The sequence below is a fragment of the Lithobates pipiens genome, unplaced genomic scaffold (assembly GCF_037356315.1).
Source record: "Lithobates pipiens isolate NorthernLeopardFrog02 unplaced genomic scaffold, aLitPip1_a1.2 Scaffold_19, whole genome shotgun sequence".
Lineage (NCBI taxonomy): Eukaryota > Metazoa > Chordata > Amphibia > Anura > Ranidae > Lithobates > Lithobates pipiens.
Genome location: NW_027507764.1, coordinates 28,347,693 through 28,374,152, shown reverse-complemented (window position 1 = coordinate 28,374,152; position 26,460 = coordinate 28,347,693). Strand labels below are relative to the sequence as shown.

General features: G+C 46.9%; 1 protein-coding gene across 1 annotated transcript; it reads left to right on the top strand.

The window, feature by feature from the left end:
- The first annotated feature begins 3,403 nt into the window (after positions 1-3,403).
- LOC143995860 (uncharacterized) lies at positions 3,404-14,527 on the top strand. Its single transcript, XM_077490588.1, has 3 exons — positions 3,404-3,944; positions 7,206-7,365; positions 13,668-14,527. Exons 1-3 carry the CDS (start codon positions 3,737-3,739, stop codon positions 14,290-14,292), a joined length of 993 nt encoding a protein of 330 aa, XP_077346714.1. The 5' UTR covers positions 3,404-3,736; the 3' UTR covers positions 14,293-14,527.
- Positions 14,528-26,460: the final 11,933 nt, after the last annotated feature.

Here is a 26,460-nt window from a genome sequence, read left to right as displayed (position 1 = left end):
GACGGTGTTTCCTGAACTACAACCTAAAGCTCTTTGTTGGAATTCAACATGAATTAATGTTATATTTCTAAAGTTTCTACACATCTGTTTTTACAACCGAGATCGGCCAATACTGACACTTGCAGTCCCACAGTTTTAAAAAGGTACAGAGGAATGTGGCTCCAAACAGAATCTGCATAGCAAAATGACTTCTCTTCAGCCCACCTGGTGTGCAAGAAGCTTCAAATAGATTGATGATAAAGATGACCCAGGGTGCATGGACTGCAACACTGTCCCCAGGAGCCAAGTATGGCAGGACAGTTAGTAATATAAAGGAGTATTTTGATGTGAACACTGATTGGTCCTAAGCAAATGGGACTGGCAATGGGGGGAGTTTGAACGAGTGAGTTTTGTAAAAAAGGATTGTTTCAGAGAGCTTGGTCTCTTCGCTGCACAGCCTTGCCATGAGGTTGTCTCTCTGCCATCTTGGGACCTTGCTCTGACTGATGGCTTGGGCCTAAACTCCATGTGGCCTAAACCCCTTTTATCATCCAGAACCAGCCGATGAAACCATGTGTGATAAGTATCTTTTGATATTCTTATATTGTATGTGTAGCGCACTACTCCCTTGGGAGCTGCCGGGTGTGTTCATACCTTTCTGTTAACTGCAACCGTTCTTCCACCCCTGCACACAGTCCATGAACTTTTAAAAGAAACATTTATTAACTTGCTTGGAGTTTGTTCTTTATTTTGGGAATATGAGCTGCCTCTTACTTTCTGGTTCCTGATTGTATTAAATGTGCTTTCCCATAATGAACTGACCAATGCCCCACTGAAAGACATTGTGGTTATTTGGATGCTGGAAGTCCCAGGCCTCACCTGCCTATATTGACTCCTGCAGTCCTCCCGCATCAGTTCAGGAAAGTCCTGGACGAGTCCAGTCCATGATTGCCACAAAAAGTCGATCCCAGTCTACTTTGTCCTCTTTGCAGCTACTTCCAGCTCCACATGGTCGGATACATCCTAAGCTGGGATGCCCGGTCCACTTCTGCAGATTACATGGCGGCCGTTATTCTGACTATAAGGCGCTGAGGTCACCGAACCCTCAGGCCTTCAAGCCCCTTCCTGCTATCCAGTGCTGGGGTCTCTGAACCCTCAGGCCTTCAAACCCCTTCCTGCTATCCAGCGCTGGGGTCTCTGAACCCCCAGGCCTTCAAGCCTGCTCCTTGATATCTACATTTCAGACCAGGGTGAGGGGGGAGAGGGAGGGAGAGGAGAGGGGAGGGAGGGAGAGGGGAGGGAGGGAGAGGAGAGGGAGGGAGAGGAGAGGGGAGGGAGGGAGAGGAGAGGGGAGGGAGGGGAGAGGGGAGGGGAGGGAGGGGAGAGGGGAGGGAGGGAGGGAGAGGAGAGAGGGGAGGGAGGGAGAGGAGAGGGAGGGAGAGGAGAGGGGAGGGAGGGGAGAGGGGAGAGAGAGGGGAGGGAGAGGAGAGGGGAGGGAGAGAGAGAGAGGGGAGGGAGAGAGAGGGGAGGGAGAGAGAGGGGAGGGAGGGAGAGGGGAGGGGAGGAAGAGGGGAGGGAGGGGGGAGAGGGGAGAGGGGAGGGGAGAGGGGAGGGGAGAGGGGAGGGAGGGGGGAGAGGGGGGGGGCGAGGGGAGGGAGGGGGGAGAGGGGGGGGCGAGGGGAGGGAGGGGGGAGGGAGGGGGGAGAGGGGGGGGAGAGGGGAGGGAGGGGGGAGGGAGGGGGGAGAGGGGGGGGAGAGGGGAGGGAGGGGGGAGGGAGGGGGAGAGGGGAGAGGGGAGAGGGGAGGGAGGGGGGGAGGGGGGGGAGGGGAGGGAGGGGGGAGAGGGGGGGGGAGAGGGGAGGGAGGGGGGAGGGGGGAGAGGGGGGGGGAGAGGGGAGGGGAGAGGGGGAGAGGAGAGGGGGAGAGGGGAGGGGAGAGAGGAGAGGGGGAGAGGGGAGGGAGGGAGAGGGGAGGGGGAGGGGAGGGGGGGAGAGGGGAGGGAGAGGGGAGGGAGAGGGGAGGGGGCAGAGAGGGAGAGGGGGAGGAAGGGAGAGGGGGCAGAGAGGGAGAGGGGGCAGAGAGGGAGAGGGGGAGGGAGGGGGGCAGAGAGGGAGAGGGGGAGGGAGGGGGGCAGAGGGGGAGAGGGGAGGGAGGGAGAGGGGGAGGGAGGGAGAGGGGGAGGGAGGGAGAGAGGGGGAGGGGGGGGAGGGAGGAGAGAGGAGGGGGGGAGGGGGGAGAGAGGGGGAGGGGGGAGAGAGGGGGAGGGGGGGAGGGGAGAGGGGGAGGGGGGGGAGGAGAGGGGGGGGAGAGGGGAGGGGGCAGAGAGGGAGAGGGGGAGGAAGGGAGAGGGGGCAGAGAGGGAGAGGGGGCAGAGAGGGAGAGGGGGAGGAAGGGGGGCAGAGAGGGAGAGGGGGAGGGAGGGGGGCAGAGGGGGAGAGGGGGAGGGAGGGAGAGGGGGAGGGAGGGAGAGAGGGGGAGGGGGGGAGGGAGGAGAGAGGAGGGGGGGAGGGGGGAGAGAGGGGGAGGGGGGGAGGGGGGGGGGAGAGAGGGGGAGGGGAGAGGGGGAGGGGGGGAGGGGAGAGGGGGAGGGGGGGAGGAGAGGGGGAGGGGGGGAGAGGGGGGGGGGAGGGAGAGGGGGGGGGAGAGGGGGGGGAGAGAGAGGGGGGGAGAGGGAGAGGGGGGAGAGGGAGAGGGAGGGGGGAGGGAGGGAAAATGTATGTTTGATTGTTGTAATATAATGTATGTTTTGAAAATAATAAAAGTAATTTGAAACAAAATTGAAAGGTAAACAGTGAGTAAACTGATCATACATAAGATGGAGCCGGGGGAATGATGGAACATTCACCCATACTTATAGGTCAACAATGAACGTGGTGTGCGGCGGTGGATGCCAAGGCGAAGCTGCGGACAATTCTCTCCCACGGGGGCAGAGGTGGCAAAAACCATGGCAAAGCAACAGGGAATCCTGAAGTGTGAGGTGTGACTGGGGGAGGGGACCCCACCAAAATCCATGTATGTGCATGGTCTGTGAATGAAAACATCTGTATATGAACAGTATGTGAGATATTATATTACTGGTGAAGCAGTAATCCACATCTATTATAAGAAAGTGATAAAAGATGTGGGAAGTAAATGTGAATGTGAAAAAACAAAAAAAAACACACACTATAAAAGAAAGAGCAATATTGTTGATGTGTCTCCTTATTTACTCTCTTATGTATTCATCTATCTACTCTTATTTTTATGGTATTATTTTTACTGCTATAAGTCAGTTTACCTTTGAAAAATTGTGCCCTGAAGCTGAGCGTCTTCACAGTAATTTTGAATGTTTGGGGTTAATTGACAAATGTGGGCCGTCTGAATGGAATATGTTGGCTCTAATTAGATTACATTAACTGACTATTCAAATCCGGGTCACACAGAGGTAACTCAGATCCGACTTCAGGTCTCCTCAAGTCGCGCTGTTGAGAAAATCCATGTTAGTTGATGGAGCCGTCTTAATGTACACTACAGCAGTCGCTCCAACTTCAAAAAAGGTTCCTGTACTACTTCAAAACGACTTCTAGGCGACTTGTACCCATTGATTTCAATGGAAGTCGTCTGCAAGTCGGATCCCTGTTCATATTGCAGGCAACTTTACAGGAAGTAGAAAGGAATTTACCCATCCCCCATTGCAGGTAGCCCCTCCTCCCCAAACACAGAGATTACTTTCGTTTTGTACGTTGTCTCTGTTGATCCGTGTATACAGAAGAATACAATGTCTAGCAGAGCCAGGGTAGTCAATATAAGAGAGGCTGTGGATAGTGAATCTCTGATAAGATACATCAGGGAGAGAACATGTCTCTATGACAAAACCGACACAAACTACAAAGACCAGCAGAAGAGGGACAATGCCTGGCTGGAGATCTGCCGCCTGTTCTATGAGGATTGGGATGTATTGTCGCAGACCGACCGCTCTGACAAATGTAAGTTTAACCTTTTATTATATGTCTGTTGTCCTTAACTATGCATGATTGTTGTAGTTCCATATAGGTCTTCTTTTGCACAGAGAATCGGTGCATAAACTCCCCCTTTCGCACCATCCCTTGGTTCCTCCCCCTAGATCCCCCTGTCATCAAAAATATAACACCCCAGCAACAATATATCCACTGACATCCAGGGCTGGTGCAAGGATTTTCGACACCCTAGGCGCAACCTAATTTTGGCACCCCCTTTGCCCTGCCCATGTATACGGTGGAGGTGGCTGGTGGATTTTTTGTAATCCCCCCCCCCCCCCAAATGTAATCACCTCAGTGTAATACCTCCAATGTATAGTATACAGGTGGGGGTGTGCAATATACAGGTGGGCATTGGGGGTGTGCAGTATACAGCTGAGGAGTGGGGGTGTGCAGTATACAGGTGGGGGTGTGCAGTATACAGGTGAGGAGTGGGGGTGTGCAGTATACAAGCGGGGGGTGGGGGTGTGCAGTATACAGGTGGGGGGTGGTGGTGTGCAGTATAAAGGTGAGGAGTGGGGGTGTGCAGTATAAAGGTGAGGAGTGGGGGTGTGCAGTATACAGGTGGGGGTGTGCAGAATACAGGCGGGGGGTGGGGATGTGCAGTATACAGGCGGGGGGTGGGGGTGTGCAGTATACAGGCGGGGATGTGCAGTATACAGGTGAGGAGTGGGGGTGCTATATACAGGTGGGGAGTGGGGGTGTGCAGTATACAGGTGGGGGGTGGAGGTGTGCTGTATACAGCTGAGGAGTGGGGGTGTGCTGTATACGGGTGGGGGTGTGCTGTATACGGGTGGGGAGTGGGGGGTGTGCAATATACAGGTGGGGGTGTGCAGAATACAGGCGGGGGGTGGGGGTGTGCAGTATAAAGGTGGGGATGTACAGTATACAGGTGAGGAGTGGGGGTGTGCAGTGTATAGGTGAGGGGTGGGGGTGCTATATACAGGTGGGGAGTGGGGGTGTGCAGTATACAGGTGGGGGTGTGCAGTATACAGGTGGTGGGTGGGGTGTGCAGTATACAGGTGGTGGGTGGGGTGGTGCAGTATACAGGTGGGGGGTGGGGGGGTGCAGTATACAGGTGGGAGGTGGGGGGGTGCAGTATACAGGTGGGAGGTGGGGGGGGGGGTGCAGTATACAGGTGGTGGGTGAGGGTGTGCTGTATACAGGTGGTGGGTGGGGGTGTGCAGTATACAGGTGGTGGGTGCAGTATACAGGTACAATACACTCCCCTGGGCACAGTCAGTATGCAGACAGCTGTGAAGGGAGGTTGGTATCCCCCTGGCAGTAGCTCCTCTCACATACACATAAGGCAGAGAAGGTATGTGCCGCGCTGGCTCCTCACATCACTGGACACCGACTTCCCTCTCCTCCATTACTGACCATACACTCCGCCCTTTTCCTCACTCAGGACCGTCCAAACCCGCCCCTCAGCGACGTCCTACAACTCCAGTCTCCACCCTTCAGAGTTCATCCTCTCTCCTAACTCGGACTGAACAGGACCCTGTCCCCTGCAGATTGCCTTCTGAGGGAGGCTGGGAGCCAAGGTGCAAACGAGGGGGAGAGGGAGGGGGGGTTCCTCTGACTGAAGGAGTGGGACAGGAAGATGTCAGGGGAGGCAGGGTGCACCATCGTGATTCAGCTGCTCTGCCGCCAATTATTTCAACAACACCCCTAGTGGCCATAGCTGCGCCCTAGGCGGCTGCCTAGTCCGCCTAGTGGTAGCGCCGGCCCTGCTGACATCAACAGTATATGCACTGACTCTGTACTAATGGTGTCTGAACTGTATTCCCCACGTTCCTGCTTCAAAAAAAGCAGTGTTTCAATACCAACTTGTGGCAGGTCACGTTACATGGCACTCGTGGCAGGTCACCTGGCACTTGTGGCAGGTCATGTTGCAACTGACAGCAACAGTGGATCCACTAACAGCAACAGTAGACCACCCCATACACTAAGTACTAATGGTGCCTGAACTGTATTGCCCAACGTTCCTTCTTCAAAAAAGCAGTGTTCAATAATAACTTGAGAGCAAGAGTATGGAGAAACCTTGTGAAGTCTGTCACCGATGTGTAGCTCTATGGTAATTTTATTTAGATAATGATTGAACAATATAACCACATTTAAAATAAGTACAACAAAATTTTAACATCCAAAATTTATTTACAATAACGGAAGTGTCAAATAACATAGCAGGCCACTTTACATAACAAAACAACAATCAATATTATCACATGTTAACATCAGTAACTCAAATATCAAACAAAAGATATGGATAGGAAATCTAAACGGTTGGAAAAAATTTTTTTATGAAGGAAATTATGAAATGGCGTCCATTTGCCACACGGTATTTCACCAGCCGGTGAATTAAAATAAGAGTTAAATTGATCGCGCCCAGTGGCACCATCACTGGATCCCCTTGTAGCACTGATGTGTGCACTTTCCATTTCGTGCACGAGAGAATCCTCAAAACAATATCCGTCCCGTACTTTGACAAAATTGTGCAGCACGCATGCTGCTTTCACTGCAGTTATAGCATTTTCAATATTAAAGCCTATTGCTGTATGTAGGAAACACCATTTATTGGCTAGAATTCCAAAACTGCACTCAACCACCCTTCTTGCCCTAGTTGAAAACCCTTTTCGGAGTCGGCAGGTTCCTACTAGAGTAAGGCCTCATCATGTGTTCACCCAACGCAAAGGCCTCATCCGCTAAACACATAGGGTAGCACGGGTTCAGTTGTACCAGGAAAAGGACACTTTTCCGGAAGATCGAGTAGATTCTCCCGTAGTCTTTGACCAAATGATGAATTAGCAAAAGTCCGTGCATCGCAGGTACTCCCATAGGATCCTATATCTACAGTATATATGTGAAACAGTAGTTGGAATCAGCAACGGCGAGCAGTACAAAGGAGCAATATTTTTTGTAATTGAAGTACATACTTCCGCTACCAACAGGCTTAATTACACGCACATGCTTCCCATCGATGGCTCCAATGAAATTGGGGAAATTGCACCTACTCCAAAATAGATTTGCAATATCACGCCAATTCTTAGGTGTCGGCCTCTTCATCACTATGGTCTTAAGCGCATCCCATAACATTTTGCCGGTTTCTCGGATGATATAGCTGATAGTCGACCTGCCCACCATGAACTCATAATGTAGGTTTATTAAAGAATGACCGGTTGCCAGGTATCTGAAATACAAAATAATTATGTTTCTGTTTATATTTTGCAGTGATAACTTTACAAACATGCTGGAAGGGTTTAAGGGACTGTTATAAGCGCTACTTAAGAAAAATACAAGAGTCCAGAAGTGGATCTGGTTCCAAAAGGGTTGTATCCTATGTACATGCAGATGAGATGGAGTTTGTGAGGCCATTCATGGAACTTGGAGAGTAAGATGACATCTTTCATTTTTTTAAATTGATACTATACAGTTGTAGAAGGTTGTAATAATTGTATTCTATGTTTAAAGGGGTTGTAAAGTAATTTTTTTTATTAGCTAATTATCTTCTTCTAAGCTGAGGCGGAGCTTTTTCACTTACCTGTTCCTTCTATTCCTCTCCAATTGTCACTGGTCCCTCTTCAAAATCTTCACTTCCTGTAGTACTTCCTGGTGCTTCTCACTGTGTCTGGAGCCGTTGGTGTGGTGGTGAGGAGTCGTGCTCGCCCCCAGGCTAGTACTACAGCCCTGCGTGGAGACGCTCTGTACGTAACAGAGAGACACAGGGGCTGGTGGTTTGTGGGTGTGTCTACAGTGATGCAGCCCCTCCTTCTATTCCTTATTAGGATTCTGCACTGATCTACACAGCCCCGCCTTGACTCCGCCCCCTAGCAGTCTGCAGACTAGGAATCATAAACGGAAGATCTTCTAAACTAAAGTCTAAGATAAGAAAACAGCTGCAGCCTCTAAACTTTATATTAACCAACAAGGTCATGTGTAACCAAATATTATAGAGGACTATTTATCTACTGTCAATTTGCAATATAATGTTTATTTAGATGGTTTCCTTCACTGTATTCATGCACCAGCAATCGTGTACTGTGTCTCCTCCTCATACACAATATCAACAAAAACACCCCCCTCCCCCCTCCACCACATTGCCTAGGCTGTAATATTATTTTTATATGCATCCCAGCTTCACATCTCTCTCATGTCCATCCCTCCATCCCAATGTCTGCTCATCCATCCCAATGTCTGCTCATCCATCCCAATGTCTGCTCATCCATCCCTTCATCCCAATGTCTGCTCATCCATCCCTCCATCCCAATGTCTGCTCATCCATCCCTCCACCTTATTTATTATACACACTTCTCTCCGTCACATCTCTCTCATGTCCATCCCTCCATCCCAATGTCTGCTCATCCATCCCTCCATCCCAATGTCTACTCATCCATCCCTCCATCCCAATGTCTGCTCATCCATCCCTCCATCCCAATGTCTGCTCATCCATCCCTCCATCCCAATGTCTGCTCATCCATCCCTCTGCCCTATTATACACACTTTTCTCCGTCACATCTCTCTCATGTCCATCCCTATATCTGCTCATCCATCCCTCCATCCCTATGTCTGCTCATCCATCCCTCCATCCCAATGTCTGCTCATCCATCCCTCCATCCCAATGTCTGCTCATCCATCCCTCCATCCCAATGTCTGCTCATCCATCCCTCCATCCCAATGTCTGCTCATCCATCCCTCCATCCCAATGTCGGCTCATCCATCCCTCCTGCCTCTGCCCTATTTATTCATACTTGTCTCCATCACATCTCTCTCATGTCCATCCCTCCATCCCAATGTCTGCTCATCCATCCCTCTGCCCTATTTATTACACACACTTCTCTCCGTCACATCTCTCATGTCCATCCCTCCATCCCAATGTCTGCTCATCCATCCCAATGTCTGCTCATCCATCCCTCCATCCCAATGTCTGCTCATCCATCCCTCCACCTTATTTATTATACACACTTCCCTCCGTCACATCCCTCCATATGTCTGCTCATCCATCCCTCTGCCCTATTTATTCACACTTGTCTCCATCACATCTCTGTCATGTCCATCCATCCCGATGTCTGCTCATCCGTCCCTCCTTCCCAATGTCTGCTCATCCACCCCTCTGCCCTATTACACACACTTCTCTCCGTCACATCTCTGTCATGTCCATCCCTCCATCCCAATGTCTGCTCATCCATCCCTCCATCCCAATGTCTGCTCATCCATCCCTCCATCCCAATGTCTGCTCATCCATCCCTCCATCCCTCTGCCCTATTACACACACTTCTCTCCATCACATCTCTCTCTTGTCCATCCTTTCATCTCAATGTCTGCTCATCCATCCCTCTGCCCTATTTATTATAAACACTTCTCTCTGTCACATCTCCGTCCATCCCTCCTTCCCGATGTCTGCTCATCCATCCCGATGTCTGCTCATCCATCCCGATGCCCTATTTATTCACACTTGTCTTAATCACATCTCTCTCATGTCCATCCCTCCATCCCAATGTCTGCTCATTCATCCCTCCATCCCAATGTCTGCTCATCCATCCCAATGTCTGCTCATTCATCCCTCCATCCCAATGTCTGCTCATTCATCCCTCCATCCCAATGTCTGCTCATTCATCCCTCCATCCCAATGTCTGCTCATCCATCCCTCCATCCCAATGTCTGCTCATCCATCCCTCCATCCCAATGTCTGCTCATTCATCCCTCCATCCCAATGTCTGCTCATTCATCCCTCCATCCCAATGTCTGCTCATTCATCCCTCCATCCCAATGTCTGCTCATTCATCCCTCCATCCCAATGTCTGCTCATTCATCCCTCCATCCCAATGTCTGCTCATTCATCCCTCCATCCCAATGTCTGCTCATTCATCCCTCCATCCCAATGTCTGCTCATCCATCCCTCCATCCCAATGTCTGCTCATTCATCCCTCCATCCCAATGTCTGCTCATGCATCCCTCCATCCCAATGTCTGCTCATGCATCCCTCCATCCCAATGTCTGCTCATGCATCCCTCCATCCCAATGTCTGCTCATCCATCCCTCCATCCCAACGTCTGCTCATCCATCCCTCCATACCAAAGTCTGCTCATCCATCCCAAAGTCTGCTCCTCCATCCCAAAGTCTGCTCATCCATCCCTCTGCCCTATTATACACACTTCTCTCCATCACATCTCTGTCATGTCCATCCCTAGGTCTGCTCATCCATCCCTCTGCCCTATTTATTATAAACACTTCTCTCCGTCACATCTGTCATGTCCATCCTTTCATCCCAATATCTGCTCATCCATCCCTCCTTCCCAATGTCTGCTTATCCATCCCTCTGCCCTATTTATTACACACTTCTCTCCGTCACATCTCTCTCATGTCCATCCCTCCATCCCTATGTCTGCTCATCCATTCCGATGTCTGCTCATCCATCCCTCTGCCCTATTATACACACTTCTCTCCATCACATCTCTGTCATGTCCATCCCTAGGTCTGCTCATCCATCCCTCTGCCCTATTTATTATAAACACTTCTCTCCGTCACATCTGTCATGTCCATCCTTTCATCCCAATATCTGCTCATCCATCCCTCCTTCCCAATATCTGCTCATCCATCCCTCTGCCCTATTTATTATACACACTTCTCTCTAGTCACATCTCTCTCATGTCCATCACTCCCTCCCATGTCTTGGATATGCATCACTCTATCTCTTGTCTCCCATCTCCATCCATTCATAGTTACATAGTCCGGTTGAAAAAAGACACAAGTCCATCCAGTTCAATATTAGAAACAACAAATAAATATAATTTAAAAAAATCTTATAATATACACAATTTTATAACCACAGTTGATCCAGAGGAAGGCAAAATAAAAAAAAAAACCCAGAAGAAGAGCATGCTCCTTTTTGCTATAGCAGGAGAAAAGATTTCATTCCTGATCACAGAGGGGCAATCGGATTTTCCATGGATCAACTTTACCTATAAATGTTAGGACCTCGATATATTATGTACATTCAGTAAAGTATCCAGGCCTTTTTTTAAAGCAATCTACTGAGCCAGCCATAACCACCTCTGGTGGGAGTCTATTCCACATCCTCCCCCCTCTTACTGTGAAGAAACCTTTCCATATTTGAAGATGAAAACTCTTTTCCTCTAGACGTAAAGAGTGCCCCCGTGTCCTCTGGGTTGACCCTACAGAGAATAACTCTACACCAAGTTCACTGTATGGACCCCTTATATATTTGAACATGTTGATCATATCCCCCCTTATTCTACTCTTCTAAAGAGTGAATTCAGTTCCTCTAATCTTTCCTCATAGTTGAGCTCCTCTATGCCTGTTATCAGTTTGGTTGCCCTTCTCTGCACTTTCTCCAGTTCCCCGATATCCTTTTTGAGAACTTGTGCACAAAACTGAACGGCGTATTCCAGATGAAGTCTTACTAATGATTTGTACAGGGGGGCCAAAGTGATATCTCTCTCTCTCTGGAGTCCATACCTCTCTTAGGTGTCCGTTTAAGAAGCAGTGATCAGAGGTGATCCAGAGGATCTCCGCTGATCACAACCCATAAACAGTTTATGAACCTGAGGTATTCGGGGTAGAAGTGTTTGAATATGTTCTCCCACCGATTATCTACGCACATGGAGAATCCCCATACACTGTCACATTAACGGCCAGTTTATTAAGCTGCTATCTGAGCTCTTCAATGGAGATCTGTGTCAGAATTGACACTCCCCGATTCACCAACTCAGAGGTGAAGAATCGGGGAGTGAAGAGAGAATCTGGGGGGATCTGATGAGGAAAGAGGAAGATTTTTAAATTCCTTATACCTCTGTCATACCTCCCAACACTAAAACCATGTCCCCCTGTCATATTTATGTGTGTGTGTGTGTGTGTGTGTGTGTGTATATATATATATATATATATATATATATATATATATAAAATTTATTATATATTTTTTATAATTTTATATATATTATAACACTAAATAGTTTGTAATAGTAAACTGTAATAGTTTTAACCACTTGCCACCCGCCCTATAACAAAATGACGGTGGCAAAGTGGTTTCAAAATCCTGACCGGACGTCATAGGACGTGATCAGGATTTTGAGCCGCCGCTGCGTGCGGCGATCGTTGTTGCGGGGTGTCAGTCTGACACCCGGCAACTACGATCTCGGTAAAGAGTCTCCGGAGACTCTTTAGCACGTGATCAGCCGTGTCCAATCACGGCTGATCACAGTGTAAATAGGAAGAGCCGGTGATGGGCTTTTCCTCACTCATGTCTGTCAGACGCGAGTAGAGGAGAGCCGATCGGCTGCTCCTCTGACAGGGGAGTCTGTGCTGATCGATTATCAGCGCAGCCCCCCTGAGGATGCCCACAATGGACCACCAGGGACACCACCAGGGATGCCCAGGACAAGGTATGCCACCCTAGACCACTAGGGATTCCAGTCAGTGCCATAATGGATGCCAATCAGTGCCCACAATGGGCATCACTGATTGGCATCCATTAGTACAGTATATTATAATACAATGCCGCCTATCAGTTCCCATCTGTTCCGCCTATCGGTGCCCATCCGTGCCACCTATCATTGCCCATCTGTGCCGCCCATCAGTGCCACATATCAGTGTCCATCAGTGCCACCTCATCGGTGCCCATCAGCGCCGCCTCATCATTGCCCATCAGTGAAAGAGAAAACGTATTTATTTACAAAGTTTTGAAACAAACAAAAAAAAAACAATTTTTTTCAAAATTTTCTGTATTTTTTTTATTTGTTGAGCAAAAAATAAAAACCGCAGAGGTGATCAAACAAAAGAAAGCTCTATTTGTGGGGAAAAAAAATGATAAAAATTTCATTTGGGTACAGTGTAGCATGACCGCGCAATTGTCACTCAAAGTGCGACAGCGCTGAAAGCTCAAAATTGGTCTGGGCAGGAAGGTGTGCCCGGTATTGAAGTGGTTAAACTATTTAGGGTTATAATACATATATATTTATTATTATTATTATTATACACGATTTATATAGTGATTACAATTTATGCAGTGCTTTAATATATATATATATTCTGGATTTAAATTTAAAAAAAAAATCATACTATGTTTTTTTTAATGAAATAAATGTAAACTTTATTGGAATAAATCGTATCTTCTGTTATAATTACAGTATAATTACATTTTTCGATTACATATAAAAAAAAAAAAAAAAAAAAAGTATATATATTTTTTTATATGTAATCGAAAAATGTAATTATACTGTAATTATAACAGAAGATACTATGATTTATTCCAATAAAGTTTACCTTTATTTCATTAAAAAAAAATTATAGTATGAGTTTTTTAAAAATAAATTTAAATCCAGAAACATTTTTTTTATATATATATATAATAATAATATATAATAATATATATATTTTATATTGCTCGTTCTCGGAGCCAGGTGAAATTAAAAACAAAGACAGTGCGCACGCGTTATGCCGCTAAGCCTGACGGGAATTGTTATTACGCCGTGCCGTGCCTGTCATGAACGCGCATCGCAAACCCGGAAATAAAGGCAGAGACAACAGAGGAAGGCAGGGGCATGTTATTGAAGGTAGATTTTGTGATATATAGAAAGAATATATATAAAAGTAAGAACATGAATGAGTATTAGTACCTAACGGACATTGATTTTAACCTATAAAATGTTTACCTTTACAACCCCTTTAATGCAGAACACAATCAAGTTTGGAGGACCAACGTCAAGCACAGCAGGCAGGTGGAGAGGCCGCATGCGTTGTAGAAGGAGGGGCACATTTTCAGCCTTTGGCTGATTCACCTAATCAAATCCAAACCACTCAGGAGACCGAGATTGGAGAGTCTTCTTCCCAGGTTCCAGAGGTCAATCTGCCAGAGGTCGGGCATCAACAAGTTGAGCAGCCAGCTAGGCCTATCCCTCAACAAAGTGCGAGATTGGGCAGACATTCTCAAAATATGGATCAGTTTGCCTCCCTAATGGAGACAATGCATGAGAAACTTGAATCCCTGGAGAGTGAAGAAAGTGGATTTGGCATTATGGTGGCAGGAGTGATAAAGAGAGTTCCGCAGGAGCGTCAAGGCCACGTTAAAAAAGCAATCATTGACCTCCTGGAGGCTAATATGGTGAATCAGCCAGCCACTGCCCCCTCACCAATGTTTGGACCACCACCCCCATCAGGACCCTTCTATGATTTCCCTAACCCTCCGCCACCCAGAACTCACCCCTACTATACCCCTCGCTTCAGGCCATACACCGACAATTATGGTAATGCCATAAATCAAGGCAATGCCCCATCCCCTATCCATTACCAACCCCTATAAATGGCTACTCATGAAGCAACAGTTGAGATTCCACCCACACCTTCCCCAAGGCCTTCCAACAACCCAGCTAGTTTGTAATTGCTGGTAGGTTGGATACTATGTTTGAAAAGTAATTTACGCTTGACTGTTTTACTGATAAAAAATGTAAAAAAATGATGCCGCTACTGTTATACTGCTATTTTCCAAAAAATACTGTTTTCGAAATATTAAAAAATGTTTGAGTTTTCAAAATGTATGGTATGTTTGTGTGTTAATTTTTTTCATATTTATTCCACAATATTTTTTTTGTTATAAAAATACTTACCTAGGTGGATGCAGCATCGGAGCGATGCTACATCTGTCCACTGCCGCTTCTTCACACAGAACTGAGTGATCAAACATCGTCAATGGCTCACTTCTCTCCCCTCCATGAGCTGAGAGCTGCTGACACTCAGGAGCTCTTCTGCTCTGCTCCTCCACGCTCATTGGAGCACTGAGCTGTGAAAGGGGCGGGGAGCGCTGAGCTGTGAAAGGGGCGGGGAGCGCTGAGCTGTGAAAGGGGCGGGGAGCGCTGAGCTGTGAAAGGGGCGGGGAGCGCTGAGCTGTGAAAGGGGCGGGGAGCGCTGAGCTGTGAAAGGGGGCGGGGAGCGCTGAGCTGTGAAAGGGGGCGGGGAACGCTGAGCTGTGAAAGGGGCGGGGAGCGCTGAGCTGTGAAAGGGGCGGGGAGCGCTGAGCTGTGAAAGGGGCGGGGAGCGCTGAGCTGTGAAAGGGGGCGGGGAGCGCTGAGCTGTGAAAGGGGGCGGGGAGCGCTGAGCTGTGAAAGGGGGCGGGGAGCGCTGAGCTGTGAAAGGGGGCGGGGAGCGCTGAGCTGTGAAAGGGGCGGGGAGCGCTGAGCTGTGAAAGGGGCGGGGAGCGCTGAGCTGTGAAAGGGGCGGGGAGCGCTGAGCTGTGAAAGGGGCGGGGAGCGCTGAGCTGTGAAAGGGGCGGGGAGCGCTGAGCTGTGAAAGGGGGCGGGGAGCGCTGAGCTGTGAAAGGGGGCGGGGAACGCTGAGCTGTGAAAGGGGCGGGGAGCGCTGAGCTGTGAAAGGGGCGGGGAGCGCTGAGCTGTGAAAGGGGCGGGGAGCGCTGAGCTGTGAAAGGGGGCGGGGAGCGCTGAGCTGTGAAAGGGGGCGGGGAGCGCTGAGCTGTGAAAGGGGGCGGGGAGCGCTGAGCTGTGAAAGGGGGCGGGGAGCGCTGAGCTGTGAAAGGGGCGGGGAGCGCTGAGCTGTGAAAGGGGCGGGGAGCGCTGAGCTGTGAAAGGGACGGGGAGCGCTGAGCTGTGAAAGGGGCGGGGAGCGCTGAGCTGTGAAAGGGGGCGGGGAGCGCTGAGCTGTGAAAGGGGGCGGGGAGCGCTGAGCTGTGAAAGGGGGCGGGGAGCGCTGAGCTGTGAAAGGGGCGGGGAGCGCTGAGCTGTGAAAGGGGCGGGGAGCGCTGAGCTGTGAAAGGGGCGGGGAGCGCTGAGCTGTGAAAGGGGCGGGGAGCGCTGAGCTGTGAAAGGGGGCGGGGAGCGCTGAGCTGTGAAAGGGGGCGGGGAGCGCTGAGCTGTGAAAGGGGCGGGGAGCGCTGAGCTGTGAAAGGGGCGGGGAGCGCTGAGCTGTGAAGGGGGCGGGAAACGCTGAGCTGTGAAGGGGCGGGGGAGCGCTGAGCTGTGAAAGGGGCGGGGGAGCGCTGAGCTGTGAAAGGGGCGGGGAGCGCTGAGCTGTGAAGGGGCGGGGAGCGCTGAGCTGTGAAGGGGCGGGGAGCGCTGAGCTGTGAAGGGGCGGGGAGCGCTAAGCTGTGAAGGGGCGGGGAGCGCTGAGCTGTGAAGGGGCGGGGAGCGCTGAGCTGTGAAGGGGCGGGGAGCGCTGAGTCGTGAAAGGGCAAAGAGCGGCTTGTTGAGAGACTGGGACTGCAATCAGTCAAGGCAGCTGCACTCATTTGACCCGTTGGAGAAGACCGGACAAATGAGCACAGCTTGGACTTCATTAATGGGGAAAATATGCTACTAATGTGCACAAAAAAAATATAGTTTACCTTAGTGTAATAATAAGTCTTTCAGTGGATGAGATTCTCCTCCTGTATGATGTATTCTGTCGCTCAAGATGGATGCCAACCAGACCAAGCAATCCGTTAAAACTGCAACACAAAAAACAATTTTTTTTTTAACCTACTATGTAGAAAATAAGAAATGTCAACCAATGGTATCTATACACACACACACACATCACCGCTTAGCCAACCATATGCAAAATATGAATCCTCGGTTTTAGGTGGTTCTGCCGGGGGGTAGGTGACGTGGCAAGTGATGTGCAAAGTGTACAATCCACAACTTGTGGCAGCTGACGTGGTAAGTGGATAATACTCAATACTCAAGTTTGCTGCAGAAACATGCTTTTGCAACCTGACTTTGTGGCCCTGTATCTCGGGGCCACTTGGTGCTAGGAACCCCACTACGCGTGGCAGGTCGACAATCCACAACTTGTGGCAAGTGGACAATGACATACAGCATATGTACTTGCCTTGCGATCGACATCCGTGTATAATTGAAAAACTTGTCCTCAAAACCACGCAAGTTCTCATACATAGCCCAGAACTGCCCTCTGTTAGGTCTATTGGCAATGATTGGATAGATCCAGTAGCAATGTCTTCTTCTCATCCTCATCCTTCGCTTCCTTTCTTCCTCTTCCATCAATACTGCCAAACCAGCTGTTATGACAGCTGACATAAAGGTAACGCACAGAGAGCATTTTGGACACAGAACAACAGGGAAGAACAGGAACAAGGAAGAATACAGGAACAGGAATGATGTCACAAGGGCTAAAAAGCTCTAATTGGCCACTTGTACAGTTCCCTGTCCTGGAGGCGACTTCAAGTCGTGTTGTAAGTTGCTCCAAGTCGCGCTGAAATCGTCCCAAGTCGCGCTGTAATTCATACTCAAGTCGTGTCCAAGTTGCCTCACAAAGTCGCCCTGGAAGTCGTTTTGCCGCTGTGTGAACCGGCTCTAGGTGGACAGCAATCTAGTGTCCTTCTAGCTCTGATGAAATTTGCCTGTTGAATGAAACTCGTCAGTTAGATGCCCCTGCACGTACAGTATCCACCACAGACTTTTCTTCCTCTCTCCTCCTATACCTGCCGTAAACTGTGCCTACTTATTTGATCTCGGGTAAGAGAAGGGAATTTACTCCATATGTTTGCCTCTTTAAAGCTGATTTTCCAAATAGTATTGCTGCAGTGTGCCATCTTTGTCCTCACACCCGTGCCATTATTAGGGTGTCTCCTACACTAGCCAGGATCGCTCTGGAAGCCTATTGACTTTCCGTCTGCTCCCCCTTGACTATTGTATCAAGGCAGGACTGAATACAACCGCTTTAAAACTAAGGCGGCTTTTAATAACCGACGATTAGGTTCCTAACACGCTTATTTATGCTGTAACTAATTATTTGTTTATTCATTTTTCTTCAGGTGTTATCTGTTAGCTGCTAATTAGTAGGAGATTGAATGAATGAGGGATTCTGTTCGTGGTGATCACCTGTCTGAAGATAACCTTATCATAATTTTAGATTTTGTGGTGGAGGTATTGTGGTATTTTTTCATATTTTATGTGGGTGGAATTGTTTTTCAAGAAAGAATTCTATTTAATTGTTCTACTACCTGGGTGTTCCTCTATGAAGAATCCTTCACATAGAAATGTGCAAAGTTGAAACATCAGATGGCCTGGTTGTGGATGGCAGCCTTGATGTTTGGTCGTTTTGAGTGGTCATCTATTGCCTACTTACAGAAGAGCTTCCATGGGAGAATGTCATTCCCAATGATGATATATATATATATATATATATATATATATATATACACACACACACACACAGCTTGTTAAATAGCAAAGCAATTTCCAGATGCACAATTTTCCTGAAACATTGACTAAGGTTGGCTCTGGGATATGGTGGATGTTGAGTGATCTTTTGGGCATTGACTGTACTAAAAGAAGTCAACTTTTGGAAGTGTTGAAGTACACAACTGAAAGCTTGAAAGCAGAAACCACAAGACAAGGTGATGAGGATTCCATAGAGAGCTATTCTTCTGTGCAATCTCATGAACCCCTGTGTGAGACATGCCATTCTGAACACCTCAAAAGACAGTGAGTCCATCAGGCCAATTTACAGCTCCATATCTGGCCGTTTGGTCATAGACACTTCTGTATCGCAGTCTGAGATGACTCCAGAGCCACAGGAGGATGCCATGGCCGAGGCTCTAATCATGTTTGATGATGAGTTTTCTTTACACGTTGGTGCTGATAAAGAGCCTGATTAGGAGGTTAAATGCCAGCTGGATTGTAGGATAGATACAGACTTGAAGAGAATGTATACAGTGGCAGGAGTAGCCTGCAGGCCGACTATAGCAGTTACATCTGTGGCGGCGGCTCTAAGAGAGTGGGTAGCAAAATTAGAGGCCAGATCTTTGGGAGAAGTGGTAGGAAGTGGAAGTTCTCTACAGTCCATTAAAACTGCAGTGGACTTTTTGGCAGAAGCAGCTGTGTACCAAGTAAGGATGACAGCTAAATGAATGGCTTATTCTGTAGTGGCTCATAGGGGTTGTGGGTAAAGCATTGGTCAGCTGACAATGCCTTTGTTCGGTTCAATTTGACGGAAAGCTATTGTTCGGCAAGAAGTTTGAATCAGCAATTCAGCGGGTCTCTGGCTGCAAGTCGGATCTAATCCTGCAGGAAAGAAGAAGGCTGCATCAGTACTTTTATCCTTCCAAACAGGGATTCAGAGAAGATACTGCATATCGACTGGGTAGGGCGTTCTTCAGACAGTGGAAAGGAGCTGGTCCCTCTTTCCCAAAGGCAGTCAAGCCCATGGCCAATCAGGCAGCAAAAGCTTCAGACAAGCTCTTCTGAAGGGGTCCCCGCCCAGGCCTCTCAGGCAGCCATCTTGTTTCAGGGAGGTCTTGGCAGACGAAGTACAAGATGCCTGGATCTTAGACATCAAAGAAGGTATCGATTTGAGTTCAAAAGGAGACCACCTCAATCCTGTTTCGAGGAACTGTTAACAGCACAAGTGACTCTGCCAGTTCCGAGACCCTTCAGGCCCGTTTTGGACCTAAAGGCCCCCGACTTCCTTTATGAAAGTTCCGCTATTCAGAATTTGGTCTTTACAGACTATCATTTCAGTTGAGAAGAAAGGGGATTGGATGACTTTGGTCGATCTGGCAGATGCCTATCTATGCATGCCTGTTATATTCTTAATATCTAAAAATTAATTTGGCTTTATTATACTTTATTCAGAGTATGAATTCCCTATAATATAAATTGTATGAATGCCAGACTGAGATAATAACCTCCAGATGGTGACATTTTGAACTGGATTGAAGTTTTAGAAGCTGTTTTAGACATATTGATGGACATTGTAATATTCCTGTGTAGTTGATATTTTGGCATGAAGAATGTGTGTTCAGTAGCATTCATTTCCTGTCAGATGAATCGGCAGTCTATGTTTTAAGATAAGCCAGATGTTTTTCACTCTTGCTGTGTTTGAGGTATACCAAATGTGAAAAGCTCATACATCCTTAGCCCCCACTCATGGATGGGAGGAGTTTGAGAGAAAAGGAGTGTATACTTTTTGGGCGCATTTTTCAAACAAAGAATGCGAGTTGATAAAAAGGGATGAGGCTCCTTTTCAAGGCCTCTTGCATCTTGCCTGCTCTCTGAACATCTATCTCAGCACACAGACTTTTCTTCTGCACACAAAGAGTTAATTGGCCATCTATAAAAAAGCTAAAGACGACGATAGACCACAATAGACCACATGGTCTAACAAAGAACTCTTTCAATCTTTGAAACAAACAAACAATACTTGAAGCGTTTGATCATATATGAAGAAACGCATTATTTTTGTACCATTGCATTGTTTTTGTAAGTATTTTACTATTTTTGTGTGTACAATAAAACACACAGTTTGATTTAAGCTGACTCAGACATAATTAAGGAAATTCATCTCACGATCGTAATCAGTCATTTGAAGCTTATGCAATATTAAGCTACTTTTACATTGGCTCAGCCAGCCAATCAATGTTCAAAAGTTTTTTTTTTACCACTTTCTTCACTGAAAAGAGGGGAAACATGAGTACTGAAGGAAACTTTGAAACGACTGAAAAGAACCTAGAGAAAATTTGATTGATTGATTGTGAATCAGTCACCTTTGTTTCTTTCCCCTTTTGGCTTGCAGGTTCTAAGGGCGAGACATCAGTACATCTGCTGTCTTCCGCCCTTCCCTAGCACACTTCCTGTGTGACGCCTTCCTGGAGTCCACCTGTTCAGTGTGGAGGTGTTGACAGTGTGTTGATTGTCTGACATCACATCCTGTTGGGGATCCCATATAACAGCGGTCTGGATTGACCGCTAGTTATGGGTCTGCACTCTATATGGTGGATTGAAATTTGCTACGCCCCAGTTTCACTTAGGACATCTGCAAACCAGGTATGTGATCACTTATTGGATCTATTATGGTTTACCTCACTACCTATCCATATTATATGTGGCTCCTTGATGTGTCCATTTATAATATACTTAATTTTTATACTTATTGCAGGAATATTTTGCCTGCCTTTTGAGCTGCTGAAACTGAGGAGCATTCATCCCCACTGACCAACCTTGCACAGTTGGGGAATATATTAGTCTCTATACCCTGCAATTACAGATAACATAAACCCTCAAGATGGCGATCCACACACTGCCAATTTCTTGATTGAGACATTTTCCTTGTCTGGTACAGCTATATAGTCTTGATTAACTTCATTTTCTTAATTTATGGTTATATAATATAATTTTTACATTATATGTGTTTTTTTTTTTTTTTCTCTATATCAGATTTTACCATGTTCCATCAAGTGCACTATATCCCCCATGCCCGCCGGGGTGAGAAAACTTGAGGGGACTCGGACGTCTGCTTCCCTTTTTTTTTTTCCCCTTTGTTCTTCGTAACAAATTCCCCTACAATCCCTTCTTTTTTGTAAATTTAATTGTATATTCCTTTTGATTTTGCTTATTTTGAGATATATATCTATATGACTGTATAAGTATATGAATAGGTATGAATTCTCTAATGTATATTTTAATTCTTAGACTACCTCCAGATGAAGCAGATAAATTCCGCGAAACTAGTCGAGGAATCTCCAAAATGTACTCCTAGAACGGAACTCGATTATGAGTAACTGTACACAAGAAATCTGGGATACACTAGCTTTTTAAATATAATATGTTTCGCTGTATCAATATATTGTTTCTTGTTTGTGAAAAAATTCTTTCCTTGTATTAAAATTTGTACTATTGTTATATATTTTTTGAGTTTTATGTATTGAATTAAGTACCGGTATAGTCCAACATGCTTTTGGTATGATTGAATTGGGAATTGGTATAGGGAGCTCTTTATCACATCTCCCCTACCTTCACAATTTTCAATCTACCTCCTTTCCCCTTGAATTATTACTGGATGATGGTACTTTCTATATGAATAGTTATTATATGGAGGCTATACTTCATCATTCTTCGGGAAACATGAGTACTGAAGGAAACTTTGAAACGACTGAAAAGAACCTAGAGAAAATTTGATTGATTGATTGTGAAAGACTGGAGAATTTCAGACATAAAGAAGTCTTCACAGACGGTTTACAGTCCAGCGGGAAAACTGAAAAAGTTTTATATCTGGTAGAAAACTAATAAGGAATTCGAAGATTTTTTTTAGCCGATGAAAGTACATTAGAATTTAAAGGTTTAGCGAAACCGGTCTCTGATGCCGTTTTATGGAAATCAATGTATAATCAATATTTTACGGCAATTGATGAGGCTAGATTCTCATTAGCCAAAACAAAGAAAAAATTACGTAATGTAATGAAGCTAGTTAGAGTTTTTAACACTATTTTTGCAAAAAATTACATCAAGCCCACAGCAGGCAATTCATACTTGCATTTCCAAAGCTGTCATCATCCGAGATGGATATCTAACATCCCAAAAAGTCAATTCAACCGCTTAAAACTAAAAATTGTACCTGTAATTCTGATTATATCAAACAGGGAATCTTGCTAAAAACAAAATTCAAGGACAAAGGTCAGCTTGCTCCCTGATGGTGGATTTTGTGAACACAAGTGGATTTTTGAACTAAAGTGGAGAGTTAATAACCAGGAGTTGTGCTTTGACTGCTTCTGCTTGCAAGTGTTGTTTTTGGGGGTGTTTATTTTTTTCCCTCCTTTATTTGATACATTTGCTAGCAGTTTTTAAAAGACCTTTTTTCTGACACTTTTTAAATAGCATTTTTTTTCTCTTTCTTCCTGCCAATTTAGGGGAGGGGTTAATTGTTCACAGGTGTATAAAGGAAGTTATACAAACTCCTCTAGGGGCTTGCTCCCTGATGGTGGCTTGCATGTGGATTTTTGAACTAAAGTGGAGAGTTAATAACTAGGAGTTGAAAACAGGAGTCTCTAACCTCTATCCTACCTCCATCCTCCCCTTCATTTTAAAGATCCCACAGCAAGGGGCAACCAGACCGCTCTCCAGAAACGTCAGGCTGACAGCAAGCCAGATTCACCGGAACCAGACTGTTTAACGGGGACCACCGCAGCCAGGTAAGCTCGCACCTCCACACCCCCCCCCCCCCCAGTGATTGTTTCAGGGACTCCGTCCGACCACCTACGGGGGTCAGGAAGGAATTGTTGCCCCACTGGCGCATTTGGCTGCTACTGCCAGGGGGCTTTTTCGCCTTCCTCTGGAACAACCGTAGGTTAGCATTCCCCTACCTCCGGCCTCCATTCCATTTTTCACGCTATCCTAGGGCGACTACTCCAGATCACAGCCAGACTTCTTTTCTGAGCGGGGACTTTGACCTCAAGTAAAAGGTAACCGGAACAGCCAGCAACCGAATACAACAACTCCTTCCGCATCCATATAGGCATCCCCTGATCAACTTGTGCGCTAATAGCCTCAAGCACGGCGGCAAGTCTGATACCTAGCCCCTCCTCAGGATCAATACCCTGATCAGGATCATCATCTTTAAGCCCATAGTACCATCAACAGCATCCACAAACCATGTATTAGTTCAAATACTCAGCTGAAGTTCTGCACAGACTAAGGAACATCAACACTACATTGCCATCTTCCATACAAAAAATACTTTAAAGAGAACAACTATTAAAAACCGGACGACAAGCAACTCCCAACCACAGGAAGACATCTACTTAACCACTACAATTAGATTGCGCCTTGATTAACGCCAGGTCTGCAGTCAAACATAGACTGGAAGTACACGACTTCATCATCGAAAACAATGTAGACTGCCTCTTCATCACCGAAAGCTGGTTAACCTCTGACTGCAACACCATCCTCACCGAATTGGTGCCGGAAAACTACAGGATCCTAACCCAACACTGGATAGGGAAAAAAGGAGGAGGCCTAGCAGTGATCTTTAAAGCTCACCTGGATCTCACTAAACCATCATCTCAGAACACAGTGCCTTTTATGGAAACCCTGATGCTACATCTTCAACCAACACCCCATGACACCACTCATATTCTACTGTGCTACAGACCACTGGGACCAAAGTCCAATATTCTTTCACCCCTCACGGAATCCTTCGCAATGCACACCCTAAAATTCTAACATTTCCTGGCACTCAGAGATTTTAACTTTTGGGCAAACGAGCCCAAAGACCCCATCGTGACTGCCTGCATCAATCAACTAGAAGAACTGGGTCTCCAGCAACTGATAAAGACTCCCACGCATGGGTCAGGACACACCCTGGACCTCATTTTCAAAGAGAACATTGACGTCAACATGCTTGACAACATAACACTGCCATGGACGGATCACCACGTCATCAAATTCAAAATCGCTACCAATATCACCAACGAAAAACTGAATCCTGTAACAACAACGCACTGGACCAGATGGCATAAAAAACTGTACTCCGAATCCTTCAAATCCACTCTGTCCAACAAGATAACTACAATAACCTTAAATCACTCTATGGAGGAAACACTCAACTCCCTGAACAGGGCATTGCTGCAATCAGCAGACTCGGTAGCACCAAAACGCAGGGCTCTCATCAGGGAAAAAAACTCTGGATGGTTTAATAGCTCCCTCGCCGTACTAAAGCAAGAACGCAGAAGAGCGGAAAGAACAAGGAGAAGAAATCCCACCGAGGGAAAACCACTTTAACTACAAAGATCTAACAGAGAATTACCGGAAAGCAATCTTCAAAGCCAAAAAGGACCCACTTCTGATATACAATCTCAACGGCCGCAAACCAACCATGGGAACTGTTTAAACGAGTCAATCAATGAATCCGGTGTGCCTAGAACCCCCAGAAAGTGAATCCCAGGATTACTGTGACAAACTGTCTGATTTTTTCATTGATAAAGTCAAGACCATCATGGAAACAATTTGTCAGAAGAAAACATCCAACCTCGGCCAAATACATAAAGAGGATGTCTGCACCAACATACCGCAACCGCCGAAATGTTCACTATCCCCAATTACCGTAGATACCGCAAAAAACATCATTAATAAACTGCGTGACAGTACCTCACCTATTGACATCATCCCCACAAAACTACTGAAAGAATGCTCCGACATCGTGGCTCCAACCATAACCCACCTCATAAACCGATCATTCCACAAAGGGATTGTTCCCAGCATCCTCAAACAAGGCATCGTCAAACCTCTACTCAAGAAACCAAACCTGGACCCTCAGGATCCAAACAACCGTAGGCCAATTACAAGCCCTAACACCATTTCTAAGATCATGGAGAAAGCTGTAGTACATCAGCTACAACTCCACCTGGATACTCACAAACTCCTGGACCCGCTGCAATCAGGCATCCGCCCGGGTCATGGAAAAGAAACAGCTCTCCTCAAGATTTGGGACAACGCCCTCGAAGCAGCAGATGACGGAGAGCCGTGTCTCCTCGTGCTGCTAGACCTAAGTGCAGCGTTTGATACAGTAGATCACAATACTCTACTCGTCTGCCTCACAGAAGTAGCCGGAGTCCAAGACATATATCTCCAATGGTTCGCATCCTTCCTAGGAAATCGGTCACAGACAGTGAAACTAGGAAAATTCCTCTCCGAAACTCAGGCAGTCATCTGCGGAGTCCCTCAAGGCTCTCCTTTGTCACTCGTTCTCTTCAACATTTACATTCGCCCACTCCTTCAAATCATCAGATGCTCAGATCTCTGCTTCCACTCTTACGCTGACGAAACGCAACTTTATTTCTGGATCAATGGAAAAAAAGATCACCAACAACTTGAAAACTGCCTCATATCAATAGAGGACTGGATGACCACTAACTCCCAGCTAAATGAATCAAAGACCGAGCTTCTTATCTTACACCCAAATCATAAGCCCGCAACCAAAACCTCCTGGTCTCCACCAACCGTCTTTGGGCAGACTATCTCCCCAAAGACCAAAGCGAAGAGTCTCTGGGTTATTTTAGACGCACAAATGTCAATGGATGCACAAATAGGAGCAGTAGCCAGTGGATCTCACCATCTGCTGCGCATGCTTCGCAGACTCATCCCTTTTATCCCAAAGAATGACAAAGCAGTGGTAGTTGGAACAATCATTAATTCACGACTGGACTACGCAAACTCGCTTTACATAAGATTACCACAATATCAACTTGCGCGATTACAACTGATCCAAAACACGGCGGCAAGGCTGATAACAGGAAAAAAACCCTGGGAATCCATCTCTCCTTCGCTGAAGAGCTTACATTGGCTAACTGTAAAAAAATCGGATCACGTTCAAGACCCTTTGCCTCACCCACAAATGCGTGCATAGAGAAGCTCCGCAATACCTAATGGAGAAAATAAATCATTACACACCAAACCGCAGTCTTCGATCAGCCAACAAAAACCTCCTCCTCGTGCCCAAAGCCCGGTATAAATCCAAGGGGGATCGGAGATTCGCTGTTCAAGGGCCTCGGCTATGGAATGCTCTACCAATCAACATCCGCCTGGAAGAAAATCACCTGGCTTTTAGGAAAAAACTCAAGACCTTCCTCTTTTAGCAGATGATCAAAGCTCGCCACCGCGCCTAGAGGCGATTCAGTTCGCATTGTGCACTATACAAGTATTTCATTCATTCATAACCATTCTGCTGTCCTTCGTCCTTCCCAGCGCAC